At 35.7% G+C, this 16,810-nt stretch overlaps 1 protein-coding gene across 3 annotated transcripts in view; it reads left to right on the forward strand.

The window, feature by feature from the left end:
• The window catches only part of TBCK (TBC1 domain containing kinase), a 195,072-nt gene that overhangs the window by 163,271 nt on the left and 14,991 nt on the right, over positions 1-16,810 (forward strand). For all 3 annotated transcript variants that reach the window (XM_043870827.1, XM_043870829.1, XM_043870828.1), the window contains exon 25: positions 4,660-4,819. In XM_043870827.1, coding sequence (XP_043726762.1) covers positions 4,660-4,819 — 160 coding nt within the window. The remainder of the gene's footprint in view (positions 1-4,659; positions 4,820-16,810) is intronic.

Raw genomic sequence — 16,810 nt, forward strand, 5'->3', positions numbered from 1 at the left:
GTATCCATATTATTCTTAGAACTGATATTTTTTCTGCATTCTTCATTAAAGTGTGATTCATCTTCTTGTACCATCATATAGAGTGACTTGTAAGAAAGTCTTCATATCTTAGAAATGTACAAGATAATACACATCATCCTTACCTATTAATATTGTTCTAATAACCCAACTCCTTTATCATACACAAAAATATTTAAGGTGCAAACGCACCTGACCCAGTGACTGCTATAGTAATCAGATGCTTTTGTGTTATTATAGCTACTGCTATTCCATAGAAGAGATTTCATTGTAATTCCTATCAGCTTCTTTAATCATGTCTTATATCTTTTAACTCCTTCAAATTCATCATTGAAAATCCTAATAGCAAAAATGTCTTATAAACACTGAAAGGATAATAGCTAGTGTTTATGTGTGCCATTGTTTTTATTGTGTTTTTTGCCAAAACCAATCTTAAAATTATGGTGGACATTATTATAAGTACACTATCAAGATGTATATATGATTGAGGCTAATTACCACATAAATACTTGGGCTTCTGTAATCTTGGTTTCTAAACCAGATACATGACTTTTTAAGTTTATTGTTTGTAAAATAGTATAGTGTCTGTTGGGTAGTACACCCACTATAGAACCTCTTTGAGTGTAGGCAAATTCTTTACCACCTGAGCCCCCAGGGAAGCCCAAATGCAACAGGCAAATGCAGTGAATTCAAATTTTTGTCTAGAATATGAGGAAAGCAATGAAGTAACAGTCACAATTCTAAAAAATATATTGTTGCATGTTCGTCTCTCAGTTCAGCTCAGTTGCTTAGTCGTGTCCAAGTCTTTGCAACCCCATGGACTGCAGCACGCCAGGCTTCCCCATCCATCACCAACTCCCAGAGCTTGCTCAAACTCATGTCCATCGAGTCAATGATGTCATCCAACCATCTCATCCTCTCTTGTCCCCTTCTCCTCCTACCTTCAATGTTTCCCAGCATCAGGGTCTTTTCCAATGAGTCAGCTAAAGAACTTACACATATTTGTCCTCCACTGCAGTTCAATGAAATAAAAGAATATGAAGAAAGTGCATATCGCAGTGTATTCTTATATCATTTTGCTCTCCTTGCCATGTTGTGCCCAGGATTAATCAGAGTCACTATATGTCAGAAATCGTCTTGTGTTTCACTGTACTTAATTTGTCCTATTAACACAGAATATACAGAATCTGTTTTTTGTTCATTTTTCAAACACCTAATACTTTATTATGATTATGAAAGACTGAAGATTTTAAAAAATCTTTGACTACCTGCCTTTACAATACAGTCTGACAGCCTCTCATGTGTTTAGAAATTGCCTTAAAAAAGTTCTACTTCATCATATGATGTTTGCGTCATATGAGAATTTATGTTGTAGGCAGTGAAATGTAAATAATTACCAAGGAAACAAGATCTTTAAATAACCAAAATTGTCTCATTGTCCAGCTTACTTAAGAAGAGAGTGTTCATTGTAAATGTATTAATGTGTAACTAGACCAGTCTCATTCACCTCTGCTATTTGCCAGTCACACGGTTAACAGCTATTTAGAGGTTTGACCGTTCTGTCTACAAGCATCCATGTTTACCCAATCTTATTTGCACTATAAGTTTTATGACAAGAGTGTTCTTGGATGAGTGCTTTTATATGTTTTCCAGGATTTTTTGATTGAACTAAACTAAAAATGGGTTTTTAGTGTGGTTTAAGATTTTTTTTTCTTTTGTGTCTTATTGTCCAAAATGTTAAAATAGTCTTAAAAAAATTTGAAATAGTTTTGTATTTTGTATTCTAACTTTTCTCTTACCCAAAGGACTCTGTTGCCATCATACTTTGTCAGCATTTTAACATTTAATCTAGTGAATTTTTTTTTAAACATTAAACCATAAAGCACAAAAGCAAATTCTAGAATGATAAATTTATGACATAGTGACTAAAAGGCAACTTGGACTAAAATCTTCTTTAAAAGCCCATAATAAATTGGTGATATTGAACCCAGAAACTCATCTAGATTCTTGTCTATGATTTTAGATACAGATATTAGATATTGGGTATTTGGATACAGGTGGGTACTTTTTTTAAACCAAATATTTATAGATTTTTATCTTGTAAAATAAATAATTTTATTTAATTCTTTAACATGTGGCTGAATAAATTATGTGTAGAGAAGGCACTCAAATAAGTTTAACACAGTCTGAGCATTGTCTTTTATCTTTGATTTTGAAGAGAGAGAATCTAGTTGGCTCAGCCTGTGTCAGACATCCACCCTCACCCTTGCCCTCCCTACTATCCTGTCAGTCTTGACTGTGGCAGCGTCACCTGACTCAAACATGACAGCCTAGGCTCATCCTTTCATCAGGGTCAGGGGCTGAGGTCCTTTCAAACAAGAAAGCAGGGTTTGGGCAGGCAATGCAAACGTGTCTGCTAGAGCATTTAACTAGTATAGATTTGTATTGTGTTTGCTACTGAAAAAACACTAAAAAGGAAAAATGTCCATGGTTGACACTGGCTATTCGATAAACACAGAAACTCTCTCTGGCAGCTGACTCAGGCTGGCGGATGCAGATTCCTTTGCTAAAAACAGTTGAGTTGTCCTGTTCACAGTTTGAGAAAAATCAAAAGTTTTTATTTTAAGGTATGTCCTTATTAAAGATTAAAGTGCTATTGTAGTAATTATATGCTGAGGACAAAGTCATTTCTGTTCATGAATACTGAAGCCGATACTTTAAATACTGAGTCATTGTAAATGTTCAAAAAACTAGAGCTGATGAAACTGAAGGGTGATCTGCCTATGATCATAAATTCTCTGTTCATTCTAGAATATTCTAACTAAACAGTGTACCTGGAATGATATTTATTCTATTTCTCACTTCATTTTCCAGAACTTTTTACATCCTTTCCCTCATTATTAGTGCCAAATGCTTCTCTTTAAAGAAAAATGAAATAACAGCTGACTAGAAGTTTAAGATATGTGTTCAACCTCCACCATCTATCTTGAGAGTAGGAGCCTCAAATTTCTCCTCTCTGTGTTAATGAGGGAAAAAGAGAGATTGAGAGAAACAGAGAAGTAATACCCTAAAGATGAACCTACAAACTTGGGCAGTAGAGAAATTGACATGTCAATAAATAATTATAACTTTTGCCCTTCTAGAGCAATGACTGATTAGTTTTTTGTTGGGGGGGGGGGCAGATATTCATTGCTTGTGATATAACCTTTTAAAATGCTGTGACTTTTCTATTTTGTAAAGAATATATCTAAAGTGGAAGTTTAGGGGGAGATGCTTCTATTAAACATAAACATCTCTTCATGATCATCATCAGTGATTATAAGGAGGAGACAAGATACAGCCTAGACAGACGTCTCACAAGCTAACCTTCACATTCACTCTCCTAGCCTTTCTCCAACTTGTTGCCAAAGTGCAAATGTGATCTGTTACTTATCTGCTTAAAATACTTCCTGATTTTCATTGCTCTAGGAGAAAGACCAATTTTAACAACATGATCTGCAAGGTGCCTTATGATCTGGCCTCTGCATTCATTTCCAGGCTAGTATGCTATCTTTGCTCTCTGCATTCTACTATACTGGCCTTCCTTCCTTTCTCTTGATTAGTCATGTGCCTCCCCAGTACACACCTCACATTTCTGCCTGAAATGTTTGTCCCTTCCACCACCCTATACCACCTGTATTCTGTTCTGTTGCCTAACTTTTATTAGTTATTCAAATTTTACCTCAGCCGTCACTTATTTCCTTGGTGGAAACCTTCCCTGTCCTCCTCAAATTGACAGGTCCTATCAAAGCATCAGATACATCTCTTTCAGAGCAGTTTTTGTAGTTGTTAATTTATGCTTTTTAAAAAAGTGACTGATATAATATCTTTCTCTATAGACTCTATAGGAAGAGTCCTCTTTTTAATTGCACTCTTTTGTAATAGAACTTTAAAATAATCACAGTAGTAGTAATAATAGTAATAATGAATTGAAAGCCATGAATGTTGTACAACCTATGTGATTGCCATTGATTTGCTGCATTCTGATCACTTTCACAATATTTCGTTTAATCAAGAAAGTCTCATTTACACCTTTGGCTAATCTTTTTCCTTTCTGTCAGAAGTTCAGGGGAAAAAAAGAAGTGAAACTAATGAATAACTAAAGTAGTAATTAATAAAAGTTAATTAATAAAGTAGTAATTAATAGAAGTTTATTGTATACACACCAAAAGACAGTTTGCAAACCAGGAGCAGTTGAGCCAAAAAATGGAGTAAGGCTCAGAGGTATATTGTTAAAAAGCAGCAGTGACTATTTTTCAGTGACTGGTTATAATATTAGAATTTTCTTAAATGAAAGGGAAATGGTTAGTGAGCATCAAACATCAATTTAGGGAGACAGTTTAAGTTTCACTTACGATTTTCAGAGGCATAAACAAGAAGTGACCCAGGTCAAGTTAGCCTCGCTTGTCTTGCAAAACAAGCTAAATTTAATCTTTGCTTGTATGACTAAACTGGTTTTGTCTGTTCAGGGGATTTTCAAGTCTTCTCTCCATTTCTGTTTGATTTTAATGGTACTCTCTTCTGAGAATTAATTCCCTGTGAGTTCTCTCACACATTCAAATCTGCACACAAATAAATGTTTCCCTTAACCTTTTTTCTCAGTTTTGTTCGGGGTCACATTTCAGGCAGCATCAACATCCCATTCAGCACTGCATTCACTGCTGAAGGGGAGCTTACCCAGGGACCTTGCACGGCCATGCTCCAAAGCTTCAAAGGGAAAGTCATTGTCATCGTGGGGAATGTAGCAAAGCACACAGCAGAGGTGAGTGTACGCAGAAATGTCGTGTGGACCTCATGATGAGTTATTTACCTGCCGACTGCAACAGGTTGTCTAAATGTCATTTCTTCAGGAGCTGGTTGCAAATCAAATGAGCTTTGAATCTCTCTATATTCTTACATCAAAAAGATTGTCTACCTTTTCCCCGTAAAAGAATTCAAGCTTGTTTTCCTCACTGTACAGCATTAGGATCAATGCTAAGCTTGGGAAACTTCAAATGATAGCCTACTATGTTTTGTTTTGGTTTTGATGTCTTGTTTTTTAACTGTTTTCTGAAATTACAAGAAGTAAATTCAGCTCCTTTCATTGGAGAAAAACAGTGGGACTTGATTGGTGGTTCTGAAAGCTGATCATGATGGAATTTGTTGGATTTGTGGGTTTTGTTTCTTACAGGCTCAAAGCTTTATGGTAATAGAGAATTTGGGAAGGAGATCAACTTGCAGCAATTGAGTATATGAAACAGTAAAATGGCTTTGCTCTCTTCTGGCTATGTTCTTAAAATTTTTGAAACATGAAACAGAGTAGTTTCTGGATGTCAAAAACTTCACATTTATTTTTTTTAATTTATTTATTTTTAATTGAAGGATACGTACTTTACAGTATCGTGTTGGTTTCTACCAAACATCAGCCTTTATTTTTCATAAAAGACAAGTTAGAGGCTACATGGACTATGAGAGCCAAATGTACTTATTTAGAAATCCCTCAGTCAAACATTAAAATGTACACTTTGAATATGTATAAGTTATTGTATGTCGATCAGAGCTCTATAAAGCTGTTTTTAAAATGACATATCTAGATGGAGGCAGCATTGAACCAGGACAGGCCCTTTTTCTAAAAGGACAGAAGAATCTGCTCCTGAAAAAGTAGCAGAAATAGTTTGCTCCCTGAAGATAGCTTATGTAAATAAACTGAATAATCCAGAAAGGACATCTATGGAAATGTAGTCAAGTGAGAACTTTAACACTGTTGTCATAGGCTGTTTTAAGTATCTAATAATCTTGTTTCAGAAGTATTGGCTTTTGACACTAAATTAAAGTCATCCTTGGTAAAAAAAAAAAAAAAAAAGCTTAATTGACCAAACTAAAGAAATATCTGGGTGGATAATAACTATATAAGTCTTAAATTACTCATCTCTCTTTTTGTCACTGTATCTAGTACCTGATAGGGAATCTAAATATACCTATTTCAGAGAAAGTCAGTGTAATAAATGGCTATATGTGCAATTTTAATAAGTAACTGAGAACATTTTAGAACTGAAGCCTTGGTATCTCAATTATTTTTATGTAAATTGGCTTTTATTATTATTATTATTACTATTACCCAATATTGCTGCTACTACATTAATCCATATTGCCATATCACTCCAATTAAAAATATCCATTTTCCATTACAATGCATATCAATACATTCAACTCACAGAAATAGTATTCAGAATTACATATTTCTGGGTTGCACATAATACACAGCCTTAGGAAGAATTGTTTTTTATTACTCCAAATGAGCTGGACTTTTAAAAATAATTTTATATTTTGGCTGCACCATGAGGCATGCAGAATCTTAGTTCCCTGACCAGGGGTATAACTCACATCCCCTACAGTGAAAGCACAGAGTCTTAGCCACTGGATTGCCAAGGAAACTTTCAGGAAGAAATGTTCACAGTGATAATCATCCCAATTACTGACTGGTGATTGTGTGCTTGGCACTGTGACAAGTCCTTTTATATGTTATCTTTTCTTATTCTTCATAACAGTTCTATGAGGGAGGCATTATTTACACATTTTATGTACAAGGAAAACTTAGATTTGCAGTTTATCTAATTTGCTTGTGTCTGAGCCGGGACTAAAACATGGGTCTATATGACTGTAAGGCCATACTCTTAAGTTAGTGAGCAAGTAAGTCTTTTGAGTCTGAATGCTGCCATTTGCCCTGTTTTTTCAAAGTAGACTTGTTCTAATTTTTTATGGATCACAATAGTTCCTCCCAATTATGCTCTAAGTGCTAACAAGCTTAAGGCTCTACTTTCAGAAAGCATTAACCATTTGAAAGATGGTATCAAGTGGACCTGTATAACTGAATCTTCTTAAATGTGTCAAATGCCTCCAAACAGCCCACTCATTGTATTAATCTCTAGACTTATGTTTATTCTAAGTTTACTTTATCATAAAGGTCAAAACATATATACCAATAAGTGGGTAACTCATTTCTTTCATTAAATAATAAACTATAGATCATATGTCATGTTGTGAAATGTGTGTATCACAATGTGAATAAATTTAAAAGTTCAACAAATGAAGGAAATCTGGAAGCAAGACTATTTAGATGAAGTAATAAGAATATATGATAATAATGGTATAAAGCACCATCACATTCCTAACAAATTAGCCAGTGTCTTCCTTATCAGAAACCAGATGCTATCATAGTAGTTCCTTCTTCCTCAGACTCTACATGATTATTCATACTTGCAGATAAGTGACTGAACAGATTGTATGCTTAGCTATTAATGCTTCAATCCAATGTCAGAAAGTAATTTTTGAGGAACAGTTTTAAATATTTGTATAGAGATGTGTCAACTAAAAAAATGCACAATCTAAAATTTGAGAATCATGTTTTATTCAGCAGACTTAGTGAGAACTTAAGCTGGAGATACAGCCTCTCAGCTCTTAGGGAATGTTCCAAAGAGGGAAGGGAGGAGCCAGGATATAGAGTTTTTGCTAAGGGGGAGAAAAAATATAGTCAAACATCAAAAGATTACTGCTGATCACAAAAACAGACATCTCAGTGGTACTAATGATTTTAGTACCTTTCTATGTGTGGCAAGATGCAAGAGTCTGGACTTATTGAAATTATTCCTTTGATATGCATCTTAACTATCTAGGGCCAGTATCCTGCTTTTCTCCATCTGTAATTGCCTTCACCGTACACCATCAGTGGTTGATGGTTTTATGGCTGCAACATCCTTTGTTTATTGAAATGGCTAATGACATTCTTTTGTCCACAGATGTACTTTTAATAATTTTTCTCATCTTGGAGCTAAAGAGAACTTTTGATATTCTTTTGCTTGTATTGTTCCATCATCTTTTTGTCTGCTATATAGATCTGTATGACTTTACTAATGCTTCCTCTCCCCTCACCCTCCTCTTAAGTTGGAGGCATCTCAACTTAAAGCATATTTGCTAGAATTCTGCTATGTATCCATGGTACTAGATATCTTTTACTTACCCTACCTCCCATTGTAGATCCATTCTCCACACTTCTTCACCCTGCTCTCTGCACAAGACGGCAGACTTCCATGTCTTCTGGCTTCCAGTTATTGAGCTAATGGGGACCTCTGACAAGTTTGGGGAGGGAGGGAAGGAGGTCAGGATATTTATCCCCCTGGTTTCTCCCCTCAAAGTTGTCTCAGTTTTTCAGTGTTCCTCTACTAAAGGTTAACGCTTCTTTACAATAAACCTTCTCTATACTCACTTTCCAGCACCTGGTCCCATTAGCTTTAGGGGTGGCAACAGCTCTGCTTTCTGGTAGTTGCGGGGTTACTACATCATCCTATATGGTTCTCTTACATTCCATAATGTTGTAATTAATCTTACTGTAAGTTAAAATCCCTCAATTTATCCTGAGGACTTGTTGGAACCCTGACTGTTAGAAGGATGCTATTTAAATGTACGATTTTTCAGTCAGACTATATTAGCTGCTCTGTTCTGTTTCTTACTAGCTGTTAAACTGTGCACATGGTTTAACCTCCCTGAGTCACCAGTGATTCCTTTACAAGAGGGGGGAAATACCTACCTCATGGCATTGTTGAAAAGATTGCAGATTAGGCAATAAGGGGTTCAGTATACAGCCTGGTAATAGTAAGCACTCGATTAATTTCAGCTATTAATTTTATTTTCCACTAGTGTATAATTTGCATATATGTGAATTTGATAAGTACTCTTTTATATATGATGATAGTATAAAAGTTCTAGAGTTTGTGAGTAACATCAGCAAAATGGCAGAGTGAGCAGTGCTCATCTCCCACTCTTCCGCAGAAACATTGAAAGAAAGTAGATTCTATACTTTTTTGAATAGAAATGGCAAGAACAGGCATCCTTGTCTTCTTCCTGACCTTAGGGAAACAGCTTTTGGTCTTTCACCATTGAATATGATGTTAGTTGGATTTTTTTCATACATAGCTTTTGTCACATTAAGGAAATTCTCTTCTATTTCAGTTTATTGAGTATTTTATCATTGAATGGTGTTGAATTTTATTAAATGCCTTTTCTGCATCAGTGGAGATAATTGTAATTATGATTTTTCCCTTTCTTCTATGAATGTGGTATGTTGATTGATATCCATAGATTTAACTATCCTTGCATTCCTAGTGCAAATTCCATTTAGTCATGGTACATAATCCTTTCAGTAGCCTCCTGAATTCAGTTTGCTAGTATTTTGTTGAAGTTTTTACATCAGTAGTCGTCAAGGGTTTTTGTCTGTAGTTTTCTTTTCTTGCAATATTCTTGTTTGACTTTGACAGGAGAATGATGCTGATTTGTAGCATGAGTTAAGAAGGGTTCTCTCCTGTTCAGTTTGTTGGACGGGTGTGAGAAGGATTTGTGTTAATTCTCACCAGAGCAATTAGGCAAGAAAAAGAAATAAAAGGTATAAAAAATGAACATATGTTAGTTTCCTAGGCCATTAAAAATAATACAAACTGGGTGGCTTTCTACAATATAGTTCTAGATGCTAGAAGTCTGAAATCAAGGTGTCAGCCGTGTTCCCTCTGAGGCTGTGGGTTGAATCTTTCTTCGTCTTATCCTGTTTCTGATGGTGGCCAACAATCCTTGCCACCCACAAAATGGGAGAAAGTATTTGTAAATTATGTATCTATAAAAGATTATTATTGGAACACAAAATCAACACACAAACATTAGTTTTATTTCTGTTCACTAACAACTCCTACAACTCAACAAAAGAAAGGCAATCAAATTTTTAAATGCACAAATTTTGGGACATTTTAGACATTTCTCTGGAGAAGATATACAAATGGCCATAAGCACATGAAAAGATACCTGACACCATTTGTCACTGAGTTCAGTTCAGTTGCTTAGTCGTGTCTGACTCTTTGCGACCCCATGAACCGCAGCACGCCAGGCCTCCCTGTCCATCACCAACTCCTGGAGTTCACCCAAACCCATGTCCATTGAGTTGGTGATACCATCCAACCATCTCATCCTCCGTGTAGGGAAATTCAAATCAAAGACACAGTGAAATACCACTTTGCACCCAAATGTTGGCAAGAACTTGGAGAAATTGGAACCCAGGTGCAAGGCTTGGGGGGGCGGGGGGAATGTAAAGTAATGTAGCTTATGTAGAAAACAGTTTAATAGTTTGGCAGTTCCTTCAAAATGTGAACATAGAATTACCGTATAATAAGCAATTCCACTCTTAGGTAAATACCCAAAAGAACTGAAAACATGGACTTAAACAGGATATTTGTATGCCAGTTTTCATAGCATTATTTATGATGTCCAAAAGTAGAAACAACCCAAATATCCCTCAAGACATGAATGAATAAACGAAGTGTGGTATATACATATAATGTACTTTGGAATGAAGTTCTGATACACACTACAACATGAATGAGCCTTCAGTTCAGTTCAGTCACTCAGTCGTGTCCAACTCTTTGCAACCCCATGGACTTCAGCACACCAGGCTTCCCTGTCCATCACCAACTCCCGGAGTTTACTCATACTTATATCCATCACATCGATGATGCTATCCAACCATCTCAATCTCTGTCATCTTCTTCTCTTCCCACCTTCAATCTTTCCCAGCATCAGGGTCTTTTCCAATGTGTCAACTCTTCACATGAGGTGGCCAAAGTATTGGGGTTTTAGCTTCAGCACCAGTCCTTCCAGTGAATATTCAGGACTGATTTCCTTTAGGATTGACAGGTTGGATCTCCTTGCAGTCCAAGGGACTCTCAAGGGTCTTCAACACCACAATTCAAAAGCATCAATTCTTTGGTGCTCAACTTTGTTTATAGTCCAACTCTCACATCCATACATGACTACTAGAAAAACCATAGCTTTGGCTGGACGGACCTTTGTTGGCAAAGTAATGTCTCCGCTTTTTAATATGCTGTCTAGGTTGGTCATAGCTTTTCTTCCAAGGAGTAAGCATCTTTTATTTTCATGGCTGCAGCTACCATCTGCAGTGATTTTGGAGCCCCCCAAAATAAAGTCTCTCATTGTTTCCATTGTTTCCCCATCTATTTGCCATGAGCCTTCAAAAATAGTATAAATAAGACAAACACATAAGAGACAAATATATTATGATATATATTATGATTCCCCTTACATAAAATATCTAAAATAGGCAAATTCATAGATTCAGAAAGTAAATTTGTACTACAAGGGGGCTAAGGACTGAGAGAATGGGATTTTTTATTGCTTAATGGGTACAGAGTTTCCCATTAATGATTTAAAAAAAAAAAATGGAAATGACCAGTGGTCACGTTACTGGGTCCACGCTTGCTCTGCTCACTGCACGCGAGGCCAGTGAATGCGAGAGATGAGGTGTTAAGGCAAGGAATATGACTTTATTCAGAAAGCCAGCTGACCAAGTAGATGGCAGACTAATGTCTCAAAAAGACCATCTTGTTGGGGTCTGGATGCCAGGTTCTTTTATGGATAAGAAATGGGAGGAGGTGAGGAAGCAAAGTAAAAAGGCCATTTAATCTTCTAAGTATCTCCTAAAATGGCAAGCCTCAGGCAGGGGGACATGTTAATTTCTTCCTTCCTGCCATCTACAGGTGCACAGGGTTCTGAACAAAGGCACTTCAGCTTAACAGTCAGGCAGAGGGGCAGGATTCTCTGAGGCAGGCCATTTTGTGTGTTTATAATAACAAAAGCTGCCAAAGACACAGATCTAGCATGGAATAGTCAAAATAGACTCTTCCCTATTACAGTTATAGTTATACAGCATTGTGAATATACTTAATACCACTGAATTGTACGCCTAAAATGATTAAGATGGAAAATTTTATGTTATAAATTTTTTATGTTGATTTTAAGTTCTAGAGTTTGTTATCTTCAGGATACCCCCACTGTCCCCAGTTCGTATGAGCTCTACAATTTTTGGTCAAACAGTAGTGAGGATCTTTCATAAAAGCTGTTCTGATCAGGTCTAATATTTTTCCTCTGTGTGTATCAAAACCAAAACAGTGATTTCTAAACAAGTAGCAGCTTTTCTTCTAAGCTGAAATCAATGCACTGCAACTGGCACAGTCCTGTTTTGAAAAGATTAAGAAAGCCATAGTTGAATACTGGGAAAAGATAGCAGAGGTACCAATTCTAGTTAGTATGGTTACAAATTATCTTTGCAGATGTTTATGATTTTATGTCAAACACAAAATGTTTATGATTTGGACTTGGGAACTTTCTGTTTGCAAAACAGTAGGCACTGATTATAATTTTTCTAGTTTTACATCTGCTGTTAAAACCTAGTAATAAAGTTAGACTGAAAATTCATCAAATGAAATCAAGTATAGTTCAGTAAAAGAAAAATCTCTCAGTAGTGGATTTACAACTAGCAAAATATCTTTGAACAACTGCAAGAGAGAATAAATGAACCACTTATCTAGAATATGACAGTATTAAATCACTCATTTGACATAGCAGTTAGGACTAGGGTATTTTTTGTAATACAGGTATGAAGGAAGTACTCTACAGTGACCAGATGTATTGAATGTATTGTCTAAAGTCACATAGAAGACAGAACAGATCTGAGAAATATCACTTATTCATGTACCTGGGAAACTATAATCAGAAGATATATGATTCCATTTTAATTATGTATTCATGAACTATTTCCTGTAATTACAACTGATTAGCAACCTTTTGCTATGAGATAGCTTCTTTACAATTACCACTTCATAAGGCTTTTGTTTTTGACCTTGCTCCCACATTAAATACATCAAAAAACTTTTAGAATCTGACTTTTCTTATCTGGATAAAACATTACTCTTCACCCCCACCCCCCTCAGAATAGGACAAAAAAGGAGGACTACAAAGATCTTAGCTTAATTAGTATTCTATGTAGAGGCGTCTTCATACTAGAATTAAGTCCTACTAAACCTCACTTGTCAGTAATCTTTAATTCACCTTAACCTTCAGGTTAAATAAAGCAGTGAACCATGATAGAATCAAGCATTTCCAGATATTTTGTGAACAAAGTTGTCAGCATCAAGGAAATTCAGATAGTCTCCAGTGAGTGGAATCCCTAGTCTCTGAAATGTATACTGCTGTTCAAGGGTGGATCAGATTTTGTGCTGATCCTTGCTGCTGTATAGTCAGCAAGCATTTGACAAGCCAAGCATTAACAGGCCGCCTCTGTTGCTGGGGTTTATGGGAGTACGAAGACCCCTGTATGAAAAGAAGGGTAAAGTCAATTCAAGCTTTGTGTCGCATTTAAATGAAAAACATGGCAAGGTCTCACTCTTGTCTTCTTGCAGAAATAATCATGTCTTTGAAACTCACATGAGAAATTGCATCTTCGATTGTTAAACTAGAATTAGATTCCCTGGGCATACAAGGAAACATCCTGAATTAATCTCAGAGAGCTAGTATGTAAATCTGAGAATTAAGGCAATAGCTTTTCAAATCAATAGGGAGAGGCAGAGGTAGTCTACCATCCATATCCTCAGGAAAGTTCATTGTTATATCCTAGAGTGGATTACTCAATTTTAACAGAAATTTTTATTTTAAGCACTAATCTAATATTATCCATGGGCAAATGTATGATTTGTTTTGATTCTCTTAGCAACCATTACTCACACTGTCCTACCCCCAGCCTAAGGTCAAAGTCTTATACATCTTAGCTTGACAAAACATCATGGTGAATCCACTTCTTTCCTAGAAGTACATAATAATGTTTAGCAAGAATGATGACAACACAGCAACATGCTTTAAAGCATTACTGGGTCTCCTTTTTTCCTTTGTGGGAAAATAATGCAGTGGGATCCAACTCAAACTAGTGATAAGTCTTAGACAGGAAAATAGCCAACAACATTGACCAGAGCAAAATGACACTCCAGTCAGTGTTAACTTTCAGTGAGTCCTTTCAGCAGTACATCATATTACTATGTTAGTCATGTTTCATGAAACACATGAAACTCTAAAAATACTCTCTATCTAGATTATACTTAGTGGTTATAAGACCATAAAGATTTCATGACTGCTAGTGTACCACATCAAAAAGTTATCTAAGAAAGAAATTGAAGGAATCTTTGCATTTCACTTTGACTTGTCAACAACCCTTTGGATATCCTCTTGGCATGAAATCAGTGCTTTTCTTTTGTCATCAGAAGAAATATTCATCTGAGAACATACGAGCCATCTTCAGTAATAAGCCATGTGTGTTATTATTCTTTTCTTTAAAACCAAAACAAAATAGCAAAACATAAACACTTCTGAATAGCATTTGATTCAGAAGCCTAGACAAGAGATGATTTTTGTGGCAATTCTATGACTAAACATTGTGTGTAGCTGTTTTCTATCCTTGACATGTAAGGATTAAATTTAAAATGTGGCATTTGTTTTCAAGTGAAAATAAGCAGATTTATAATAAGCAAGGCATACTGGTGCAACTGTTTTTAAAAATAAGATGATTCTCCAATTGTGTTCATTTACAGTGCCCTGGAGGGCAAGGTTATTTGACCTTTCGATGTCGGGTTGGAAGTTAATTTATATTGCAGTAATTGGAGGCTCCTGCCCTCCAGTCCCACGCCACTACTTTTTGGATCCCTTAACCAAGCTAAACCAAGGTTTGTGATACTGAGATAATCGCTAGTAGCCCTTGCCTTTTCCATTTTTCTCTAGCTCCGTCTCCTTTCTTCCTCTCTGCTCAAGCTTTTCCCTTAGCTTTTGGCCTCAGGCATTTGAGAGTGTCCTCCTCCAAGTGTGATTCTGAAAACTCCTGAAACCAATTCAGCGTATGTGTCATCCCTATAGTAAATTTCTCTAGTTCCTGACAGTATCTGTCTAGTTTGTCCAACTAATATAATACCTTTACTTTGTATGGAACCTTCTGTCAAAAAATATATTGGGTCTCTCTTTAATTGTACGTTAGGCAGTTTGAAAATAGGAAGTGAATCTCCTTTATAAGTTCCAAATATGTAAGGAATTCTTTCTTGGTCTTGTTAGAACTGTAAGCACTGGTTATGGTTAAACTTGGCTTTTCTCCTGACCTTTTCCTTGCCTTTTTGTCAGCAGTTTTTTTGGTCTGTGGGTTTATATCAGATTATAAAGAAACAGTTTAGATATTAATGCAACTTGAAGACACTAGACATCATATGAGGCTTAAGAGTAACAGTGAAAACTCTTCTATATAACTTTACATTTGTTAAGCGATGGAGGATAATTTACTTTAAAAAGCCCATGAACTAAAATAAAACCTGTCCTGAGAATCCCTATTCTTATAACCTTTCAAAAACTGTGTGAATTGAAAAGCAATGTAGGTGAAAAAAAAAGAAAAAAAAAAAAAAAAAAGAAAAAAAAAAAAAAAATGAAAAGCAATGTAGGAGTTGCAGTAATGGGAACCCTAAAACACCTAACCCAGACTTTGGTTTTTTAACATTTTTATTGGATGTATTATGTATATAAGCAATTTTTTAAAAAACAGAGGGAGCTCATTTCCGATTTCCAGAAAAAAAAAACCTGCCAAGTCATTATCTGAATCTTGTGATCTCTGGCACTATATTCATGACCTGTCACTGGACAAAAGTTATTTTGTCTTAGTATGTGTTATTCTGTATACCTAAACCTGCTCTCTGTAGCCTGCCATTTAATTAATTATTCCTTACCACAGGAATGTGTGGCTGAATGAGAAACCAACCATATTCACCCTCCCTCTTGACCTACAAAGTTTGGGGTTTGGCCGTGACCCATCACAGCCCTTGCTTTTGAATCTGCGTTTTTATTGTGTACCTCCTTTTCAGAGTATGGTGTACTGTGTGTAACATGACTAGTGCCTTGGACGCAGTATGGGTTTACTGTTCCCAGTTGTCTAGTATAAACAGAAGTGGATAAATGATTGTTGCTGAAATTCTGGTCCCCAGTATTGCAGATCATAGGAAAATGTGCCACAAAACTCATTAGAGCTCCTGATACATTGATGGTATTAGATGATGGAATTTTACCAAAAGAGGCTTATCCTCTAATACAAGCCAGTATGCTTTTATGTCATAAAAACAAACTTTTATATCATATCCAAAATGTTTCCCCCTCTTTCTTTAATGTCAGCTTTTCAGAAAACTTCCACATAGCCATTCCTAAGAGAAGTTATTTGAAAGTATAAGCTGTTTTAAACACTAATCTGTAAATCTGTAGAAGGATCCCAGTTTGCCTTGTGTATAAATACTAGGTCACTATTAACGATCATAAATTTTTAAATTAAATGAATTAATGTAAAGGAAAAATTTTAAGCTAGAATTCATGAGTTTTAGAAATTCTTTGAATTAATTAAAATTTTGTTCAAAGTGTTATATACATATGTGCTGTATAATATATTTTTTTCAGAGAATAGGTTCATAAGCTTTCTTCTGATTGCCAAAACTATATGTGACCCAGTAAACTAGAAGAGTCACTAGTATAAATTACTGCTCCAACATAAACAGTTCACCATTTGCACTGTGAAGCCCTACATTACATTCCATATGGGAAGAACTCTGCTTTTTTAAGTTTGAATCTGTACAGTTGCAGGATGTTGTAAATGGCTTTCCTATTAAAGGATCATTTGGGGAAAGGAAAGAGGAGAAAAGGAGGAGACTAGCTTTATAGAAACTATTTAGTATGAATCAAGCACTTACACATGTAATATCGAATTTAAACCTCTCAACAACACTTTAAGTACACTAGTAAAGTGTATTATTATTACAGATTTAATAGGTGAAGAAACTAAGGCCAAAAAGGCTAAGTGACTTACCTAAGATCCCAC

The sequence above is a fragment of the Cervus elaphus genome, chromosome 17 (assembly GCF_910594005.1).
Source record: "Cervus elaphus chromosome 17, mCerEla1.1, whole genome shotgun sequence".
Lineage (NCBI taxonomy): Eukaryota > Metazoa > Chordata > Mammalia > Artiodactyla > Cervidae > Cervus > Cervus elaphus.